Source organism: Lemur catta, chromosome 20 (genome assembly GCF_020740605.2).
Source record: "Lemur catta isolate mLemCat1 chromosome 20, mLemCat1.pri, whole genome shotgun sequence".
Lineage (NCBI taxonomy): Eukaryota > Metazoa > Chordata > Mammalia > Primates > Lemuridae > Lemur > Lemur catta.
In genome coordinates this window covers 4,692,627-4,702,430 of record NC_059147.1, presented here as the reverse complement: position 1 = coordinate 4,702,430, position 9,804 = coordinate 4,692,627, and the positions used below count along the sequence as shown (strand labels likewise).

General features: G+C 36.5%; 1 protein-coding gene and 1 non-coding gene across 2 annotated transcripts; both read left to right on the top strand.

The window, feature by feature from the left end:
- Positions 1-389: 389 nt before the first annotated feature.
- LOC123625496 lies at positions 390-521 on the top strand. Its single transcript, XR_006730516.1, has one exon. It is a non-coding gene; the product is annotated as a small nucleolar RNA SNORA19 (small nucleolar RNA).
- A 2,327-nt stretch (positions 522-2,848) lies between these two features.
- Positions 2,849-3,755, top strand: LOC123625487 (UPF0729 protein C18orf32 homolog). Its single transcript, XM_045534045.1, has 2 exons — positions 2,849-3,017; positions 3,673-3,755. Exons 1-2 carry the CDS (start codon positions 2,849-2,851, stop codon positions 3,753-3,755), a joined length of 252 nt encoding a protein of 83 aa, XP_045390001.1.
- The last annotated feature ends 6,049 nt before the right edge of the window (positions 3,756-9,804 follow it).

Sequence of the window (9,804 nt, the reverse complement as noted above, 5' to 3'; positions counted from 1 at the left end):
TTAATAAACTCAAAGATAAAAAAAAATTGTTGAATGAAGCCAGAGGAAAAAAACTACCTTACCTACAGAAAAGGAAAACTAAGAATTGCATCTCACTTCTAATAAACCATATAAACAAGAGAGAGTTAAATGAAATATTTAGTGTTGAAAGACAAAAACCACCAATCTAGAATTCTGCACCCTAAAGACTTGTCCTTCAAAAGTGAAGGAGAGTGTACATTTCTCTTTTTTTAAACATATTTTTTTAGAGACACGATCTTGCTCTGTTGCCCAGGCCAGTGGAATCATAGCACACTTCAACCTCAAACTCCTGGGCTCAAGAGATCCTCCCACCTCTGCCTCCCAAAATGCTGGGATTCAGGTATGAGCCACTGTGCCCAGCCTCAAGAGTGCACATTTCATTGACCTGCTTTCATTTGTATATGTGAGCAGTACTTTTCCTGTTGTGCTATACAAATAGTTCAAGGTTAGTTAGCAGTATAGCTATAAATAGTAATGCTGCCAGTCTCCTTTGTATAAAAGACATTTATAAAACATGCTTAAATGTATTAGGTAAGTAGCAGGCCTTTATCTACAAATACGTGACATTTAAGGTTTTTATTTTATGAAACTAGGATTTGAAAATATTATATATTTGAGGAATAGTATAATATGATGGTTAAAAGCATAGGATTTCGCCGGCTGTGGTGGCTCACGCCTGTAATCCTAGCTCTCTAGGAGGCAGAGGCGGGTGGATCACTCGAGGTTGGGAGTTCGAGACCAGCCTGAGCAAGACCCTGTCTCTACTAAAAATAGAAATAAATTATCTGGACAACTAAAAATATATATATAGAAAAAATTAGCCGGGCATGGTGGCACATGCCTGTAGTCCCAGCTACTCGGGAGGCTGAGGCAGTAGGATCGCTTAAGCCCAGGAGTCTGAGGTTGCTGTGAGCTAGGCTGACGCCAGGGCACTCACTCTAGCCTGGGCAACAAAGTGAGACTCTGTCTCAAAAAAAAAAAAAGAAAAAAAAGCATAGGATTTGGAGCTGCTAGCCTGGGACTGGAATTCCAGCTTCAGCAATGTACTATTAATATAAATTCTCTGCACTTCAATTTTTTTTTCTTTGAATGAATGGCTATAATTTCTACTTCCCATGGCTGTTATGAGATTGCATATAAAAAGTGCTAAATAAATGGTGGCTAATTCCTCTTGACCTAGAGATGGCTTAAAAAAAAGTGGCTGTTATGACTAGCCTTTGTTTTCTATGCAAAAAAAAAAAAAAGTAAAGGAGAAATAATTTTTGAAACAAAAATTGAAGAAATTTGTTTCCAGTAATCTGTGTTGCAAGAAATGTTAACAGAAATTGTTCAGAGAGAACAAAAATAGTATAAGTCAGAACTCAGATTTACATAAAAGAGCAACAGAGACTGAATAAGTGAAGGAAAAATAAAAACTTTTATTTTTCTTATTCTTAATTGATCTAAGAGATAAGAGTTTTTTCAAAATAATAATTGTAGCAATGTATTCAATTGTGTATGCTATGTGTGTATGTGTATGTATATATGTATTAATATATGCTTACATATGCTTATATATAAGTAAAATGAAAGATTGCAATGATACAAAGGACAAAAGGGAAAAAGTAGGAATATGAATTTTGCTATTATAAGACATTTGCACTACCCTTGAATCAGTGCAGTGTTATTTGAAAGCAGGAATGTATAATATATGGTAAACTCTAGGGTGACCATGAAAAATGTTTTGAAAAAGCGTAACTGATAATGCTAAGACAGGAGAGAAAATGGAATCATACAAAAAAGCCTAATTAAAACCACAAAAGGCAGAAAAAGTGGGAGACAAAAATAGGAACAAAGATCAAAGTCAACAAATACAAAACAGTAATAAATATGGTCCCTAATAATCCAGTTATGTCAATAATCACTTTGAAAGTTAATGGTCTAAATGCACCAATTAAAAGAGACTTTCACAGTGGATCAACAAAGAAGACCTACCTTTATGTTGTCTACTGGAAACCCACTTCAAATATAGGGACACATATAGATTAAAAATAAATGGATGGAGAAAATATACCATGGTAACCCTAATCAAAAGAAAGCAGGAATAGCTATATTAATTTCAGACAGAGCAGAATTCAAAGCAGGAAAAGTCATCAGGGGTAAACAGGGGCATTATAGAACGATAAATGTGCCAATTCTCCTAACAATCCTTAACTTGTATAGTCTAACAACAGAGCATTAAAACATGCGAAGCAAAAACTAGTAGAACTTCAAGGAGAAATATATGAATATGCTGTTACAGCTGGAGATTTCAACCTCCTTCTTCAGAAGTGGACAGATCCAGCAGACAGAAAAGCAGTAAGAACATAACTGCACTCAACACCACCACCAATCAACTGGATATAGTGGATATTTATAGACTCCTTCATTCAATAATAGTAAAATACACATTCTTCTGAAGCCCACATGGAACATTCACCAAGACAGACCACTTCTGGGCCATAAAAGCCACCTTAACATGTAAAAGAATAGAAATCATACAATATCTGTCCTCAGACCACAGTAGATAGTTGGAAAATCCCAAAATACTTGGAGATTAAACAGTACACTTCAAAATAGCACATGGGATAGTCACAGGTATGAAGGGTTGGAATGGGCCTGGCCAGGAGACTGAAAATTGGGGCAGGTGTGGGCTCTAGCCTCTCCACTTTCAGTGCTTTCGGGCTGCTGGCAGGCTCCAGTCCAGCGGTGCTCATAGAGCCCTAGCCTGGTGCATGATTCTCTTTTCTGCCCTCCTGGAAATCTTGCAGCCGACCTGTGATTTCACAGTGTACCTTGCTTTGCTCTCATGGTTAGAAGTTCAAGCCTGGAACAATGCATTCCTTGTGTCACCATTCCAGTTCTGCTCTGGATCTACAAAACATTCCTGGAGCCATACCTGTACTCTCTGATTTCCCCTTTTGTTAGTGGTATATGTCCTAGAAAAGCTATAGAAGAATCCAGTGAAATAAAGGCAGGCCAGGTGTGGTGGCTCATGCCTGCAATCCTAGCACTTTGGGAGGCTAAGGCAGGAGGATCACTTGAGGCCAGGAGTTCAAGACAAGCCTGAACAGCATAGAAAGACACCTGTCTCTATAAAAATATTTAAAAATTAGCCAGATGTGGTGGCATGTACCTTTAGTCTCAGCTATTCAGGAGGCTGAGGCAGGAGGAGCGCTTGAGCCCAGAAGTCTGAAGTTACAGTGAGCAATGCTGATGCCACTGCTCTCCAACTTGGGCAACAGAATGAGATTCTGTCTCAAATTAAAATTAAAATTAAAATTAAAAAATAAAGGCAGGCCGGGCACGGTGGCTCACGCCTGTAATCCTAGCACTCTGGCAGGCCGAGACTGGTGGATCGCTCAAGGTCAGGAGTTTGAGACCAGCCTGAGCAAGAGCAAGACCCTGTCTCTACTAAAAATAGAAAGAAATTATCTGGCCAACTAAAATATATGTAGAAAACATTAGCAGGGCATGGTGGCACATGCTACCCGGGAGGCTGAGGCAGAAGGATCGCTTAAGCCCAGGAGTTTGAGGTTGCTGTGATGTAGGCTGACATCACGGCACTCACTCTAGCCTGGGCAACAAAGCAAGAATCTGTCTCAAAATAAAATAAAATAAAATAAAATAAAGGCAAAGTAGACTGCAAGGATACAGACATAAATGGATTACCAACAAAAGGACCAACAGAAATCTCTGACAAAAAGAAAAACTAAAGGATCTCATTATTTTGAACCTGATTATATGAAGTGTATTCTTTGTCATTGTCTCTGATCTTTTTCTCTGAGACCAGAATTCAGAATACATTGTTTAGATATTGAGCTGATACTAACTGGAAATACATGGTATTTATATTTCAAATGTATTTAGTTATATTTAATGACTTCCTTCTTGAGTTCCTTTTTCATTAAAATAGCTTTTGTTTCTATTATTGCAGTTTTAATAATATGAATAAATATTAACAGAAGGTTTGTGCCAGCCAGTAGACACTCTGTTACTATTATAAATCAGTATTTAAAAATCTTTGGTCCTCTAGCATTAATTCACATGAATTTAATTGCTGTTTGCTCTAATTCCTTTGGGCTCTTCCAATTTGAGTGGATACAGTTTTGCTGTGAAACAGTGTAGGGAGACTGTGCCATGAAAGGAAGGGCAGCATTTTTGGAGATGACAATGATATGAAACATAAAGACATAATTACTGTCCAACACAATGGCCCAGCTTATCCATGAGAGTAGTAATTATTAGTTACTTATTAGTAACTAGTAATTAGTAATTATTATTTACTTATTAGTAATTAGTAATTATTAGTTGCTCTGAGAAAGATAGAAAAGACAGAGAAATAGGGGAAATTTCTTTGAAAAATGAAACATCTCTTACATAAATGTCTAATGTATATTAGAAAATTCTAATCCTTGTTGCATTCTTTCTATTCCTACAAATGTATGGAATAGACTTATTCCATTTATTCAGTAAAAAATTTATTCAGCAAAAAATAACACATGGATCAAAGAAGGTATATCAAGATAAATTTTTAAATATTTGAACATAGTGAAAATCAAAGGACAACATATCAAAATTTCTGGGATGCATAAAAGCAATGCTTGCAGGGAAATTTATAGCATTAAATGCATATGTTAGAAAAGAACAAATCTAAAATCAATAATCTAAACTTCTACCTTAGGAAACTAGAAAAAGAAGAGTGAATTAAATTCTCACTAAGCAGGAAAAAAAACTGGAGCAGAAATTGATAAAATCAAAAACATGAAATCAATAAAGAAAATTAATGAAACTAAAAGGTGGCTCTTTGCAAGTTTAATAAAATAAGCCAAATAGGAAAAAAAAGACAGATGACACAAATTACTAATATCAGAAAGGAACAAAAGAAATATCATTCCAGATCCCATGAATATTAAAAAGATAATGAAGGAATACTATGAACAACTCTATTCCCACAAATGTCATAACCTAACCTAGATGAACTGGACCAATTCCTTGAAAGATGCAACCTGCTCAAACTCACACAAGAAGAAATAAACAATCTGAATAGGTCTATTTCTACTGCAGAAATTGAATTAATAATAACCTTCCAAAACAGAAACCATCAGGCCCAGATGTGTTGTTCACTGGTGAATTCCACCAAACATTTAAGGAAGAAATTATACCAATACTCTGCAATCTCCTCCAGAAAACAGAAGCAGAGGGAATACTTCCTAACTCATTCTATGAAGCTAGCAATACCCTAATACCAAAAGCAGACAAAGACATTACAAAAAAGATAACTACAGATCACTATCTCTCATGAGCATAAATGAGAAAGTCCTTGACAAAATATTAGCAAATTGAATCCAACAATGCATAAAAAGAATTAAACACTACAACCAAATGGGATTTATCTCAGGTATGGAAGGCTGGCTTGATGTTTGAAAATCAATGAATGTATTATAATCCATTAACATGCTGAAGAAGAAAAATCACTTGATCATATCAACAGATGCAGAGAAAAGCATTTGACAAAATATAATACATACTCATGTTAAAAAAAACTCCCAGCAAACTAGGAATTCGGGGGTATTTCCTCAACTTGATATAGAACATCCACAAAAAAACTGCAACTAACATCATACTTAATGGTGAAAAACTCAAAGCTTTCCCACTAAAATCAGGAAGAAGGCAAGGACATCCCCTCTCACTACTACTTTGCAACATCATACTGGATGTCCCAGCTAATGGAATAAGACAAAAAATGGAAACAAAAGTTGCAAAGAAAGAAATAAAACTGGCTTTATTTTTACAGATGACATGCATGTCTATGTAGAAAATCTAAAAGAATTGACAGAAAAACTGGAACTAATAAGTAGTTATAGCAAGGTTGTTGGATACAAAGTTAATATACAAAAGCTAATAGCTTTCCTATATACCAGCAATGGACAAGTGGAATTTGAAGTCAAAAACACAATACCATTTACATTACTACCTCCCAAAATGAAATACTTAGGTATAAATCTAACAGAAAATGTACAAAGTGTATGTGAGGAAAACTACAAAACTCTCATGAACGAAATCAAATTAAAACTAAAAAAAAAAAAGGATATTCCATGTTCATGGATTGAAAGACTCAATATTGTCAAGATATCAGTTCTTCCCAACTTGATTCAATGCATCACAAACAAAATCCTAACAAGCTGGCAGGGTGCGGTGGCTCACACCTGTAATCCTAGCACTCTGGGAGGCTGAACTGGGAGAATTGCTTGAGGTCAGAAGTTTGAGACCAGCCTGAGCAAGAGGAAGACCCCCGTCTCTACTAAAAATAGAAAGAAATTAGCTGGACAACTGAAAATGCATAGAAAAAATTATCCAGGCATGGTGGTGCATGCCTTTAGTCCCAGCTCCTCAGGAGGCTGAGGCAGAAGGATCACTTGAGCCCAGGAGTTTGAGGTTGCTGTGAGCTAGGCTGACACCATGGCACTCTAGCCCAGGCAACAGAGTAAAACTCTGTCTCACAAAAAAAAAAAAAAAAAAAAAAAAAAAATCCTAACAAGCTATTTTGTGGCAATCAATAAACTGATTCTAAAGTTTATATGAAGAGGAAAAAGGTACAGAATAGCCAACACAATACTGAAAGAGAAGAACAAAGTGAGAGGACTGACACTACCTGACATCAAAATTTAGGTTACACTATAGTGATCTACACAGAGTGGTACTGGTGAACTAGACAAATTGGTCAATGACATAGAATAGAGAGCCTAGAAACAGACTCACATATAGTCACCTAATCTTTGACAAAGGAGCAAAGGCAATTCAGTGGAGAAAGGATAGTCTTTTCAGCAAATGGTGCTATGACAATTGACATCCACATGGAAAAAAATGAATCTGGACACAGACCTTACACTTTTCGGAAATTAATGCAAAATGGATTGTAGACATAAATGTAAAATGCAAAACTATATAAAAGAATAAAATGTAGATGACCTTGGGTTTGGCAGTGATTTTTAGAAACAACATCAAATGCATGATCCATGAAATAAAGAAGTGATAAGTTGTATGTCATTAAAACTTAAAATTTCTTCTCTGTGAATCACACTGTCAAGAGAATAAAAAGGCAAGCCACCAACTGGGAGAATATATGTGCAAAAGACACATCTGATAAAGGACACACCCAAAGGCTGGGTGCAGAGGCTCAAGCTGAGGTGGGAGCATCACTTGAGTCCAGGAGTTCGAGATCAGTCTGGGCAACATAGTGAGAACACATCTTTACAAAATATTTGTAAAAATTAGCCAGATGAGGTGATGCGCACCTATAGTCCCTGATATTTGGGAGGCTGAGGCAGGAAGATTGCTTGAACTCAGGCATTGCAGGCTGCAGTGAGCTATGATGATGCCACTGCACTCCAGCCTGGGCAACAGAGCAAGACCCTGTCACTGAAAACAACAGCAACAACAAAAAACTAACAGTAGGAAAACAACCAAATTAAAAAATGGGCCAAAGGCCTTCATTGGCAGACACTTTACCAAAGAAGACACACAGGGCAAATAGGTGAAAAGACGCTCCACGTCCTATGTCATCAGGGAAGTGCAAATTAAAACTGCAATGAGATACCACTGCACACCTATTAGAATGGCCAAAATCCAAAACAGAGGATATTGAGCAACAGGAACTTCCATTCGTGGCTGATGAGAATGCAAATGATGTCACTTTGGAAAATAATTTGGCAGTTTTTTACAAAACTAAAACATATTCTTACCATGTGATTCAGATATCACACTCCTAAAAATAAACCATCTCAAAAAGAAAGAGGGGCCAGGCACGGTGGCTCACATCTGTAATCTTAACACTCTGGGAGGCCGAGGCAGGAGGATTGCTTGAGCTCGGGAGTTTGAGACCAGCCTGTGCAAGAGTGAGACCCCGTTTCTACTAAAAATAGAAAAATTAGCCAGCTGCAGTGGCGTGTGCCTGTAGTCCCAGCTACTTGGGAGGCTGAGGCAGGAGGCTTACTTGAGCCCAGGAGTTTGAGGTTGCTGTGAGCTAGGCTGATGCCACGTTACTGGTCTGGGCAACAGAGCAAGACTCTGTCTTAAAAAAATAAAAAAATAACACCAATTGTACATGGACTTTTTTTGGAAACAGATAAAGAAACATTTCCCAATGCATACTGTGAGATCACATAACCTTAATCCCCAAATCTGACAAGGACATTATAACAAAGGAAAGCTACCCATGGATCTTTCTCAGAAGCATGCCAGGCAAAAAAGGATCCTAAAGAAAGAAAATAGTGGCTGGTCCGAGGGTAGTGAGTTGCCTCGCTTGATCATCCACAGTTACTGATGGAACTCCTGTTCTACTCTTTCCCCTTCTCACTACTGCACCTGACTAGCCTAAAAGAAAAACAAAAATAGTTAGCTGGTCCGAGCGCGTGGTGTTTACAACTAATCAATCACAACCAGTTACAGATGCCTTCGTTCCTTCTCCGCTTCACTTGCCCAGCCTAAAATAAAATAAACTAAAAATTTTTAAAAATAACAAAGAAATAAAATAGCAAATTATATCCAGCAACATATAAAAAGGATAACATAGAAAGATCAATATGGTTTACTCTAGGAAGGAAAAGTCAGGCTAACAGTTAAAAATCAATCATATAACTCAGTATATTAATAGAATAAAGGAGAAAATTGCACAATAACATCAATAGATATGGAAAAAGCATTTGCTAAAATTCCGTCCCATGCACAATAACACATAGCAAACTAGGAAACTTTCTTCCTTTTTTTTTGCCTGAAAAATTGTTTTAGATTTACAGGAAAGTAGCAAAAGTAGTGCAAGGTTTCTGTATATTCTTTACCCAACATCCTTTAATCTTGTCATCTTATGTAACTAGAGTGCGATTACTGAAAGCAGGAAGTTAACACTGACACTGTGTGATTACCTGACTTCTAGATGTTATTAATATTTTGCTACATTTCCCATTAATGTCCTTTTCTGACCCACATCTAATCCAGGATCCCACCGAGCATCTGGGACAGTTCTTTAGTCTTTCTTTGTCTTTAGGACCTTAATACTTTTTTTCATGAGTACTTCATTTTGTGAAATGAGCCTTGATGTAGGTATATCTGATGTTTTCTCATAATTAGATTGAGATCATGCAGTTTTATCAAGAATATTAAAAAGTGGAGATGAATTTGAAGCAGCTTTTCCCATTCTCCCAACAAGACATCTGTCATGTTAGTCTGTTGTATTAAAACTCCTTTCTTCCTTAGCACAAAAGAAAAAAAAGAATATTATAAAGTGATGTTTTGCCAGAAGAGATATTTCCTTTTTTTTCCTCAAAAACAAAATTGATGATGGAAGAAACTTTTTAATCTGATAAAGAGTATGCTTGAAAAATCTGTGACATACTTCATACCCAAGAGGAGGACTATAATCGAAACAGAGGAAAGTTATTTCAGGAGTGGAAAGAAAAAAGTAAAACTTAAAAGAAATATAAATTTTTTTAAAAAAGTTTTTAAATGTAAAAAGTAAATTGAATCATTGAAAAAGAAAAAAATAAGAGAAAGAAGAAAAAAGTGGAAGGTAACAAGTGTCGGGGAGGATACGGAGAAATCAGAACCTCATACATTTCTGGTAGGAATGGAAAATGGTTCTGCTGTTGTAGAAAACAGTTTGGCTCCTAAGAAAGTCAAACACATATAACCCAGCAATTCCAGCCCTAGGTATATACCAAAAATAATTGAAAACAGGGGCTCAAAAAAAAAAAAAAAAAAAAAAAA

Excerpts from the sequence above, each read along its gene's own strand:
- LOC123625487 (XM_045534045.1), top strand. The coding sequence starts at position 2,849 with ATGGTTAGAAGTTCAAGCCTGGAACAATGCATTCCTTGTGTCACCATT. Across the intron at positions 3,018-3,672 it reads ATCCAGTGAAATAAAGGCAG|GCAAAGTAGACTGCAAGGAT; the intron begins GCCAGGTGTGGT and ends AATAAAATAAAG.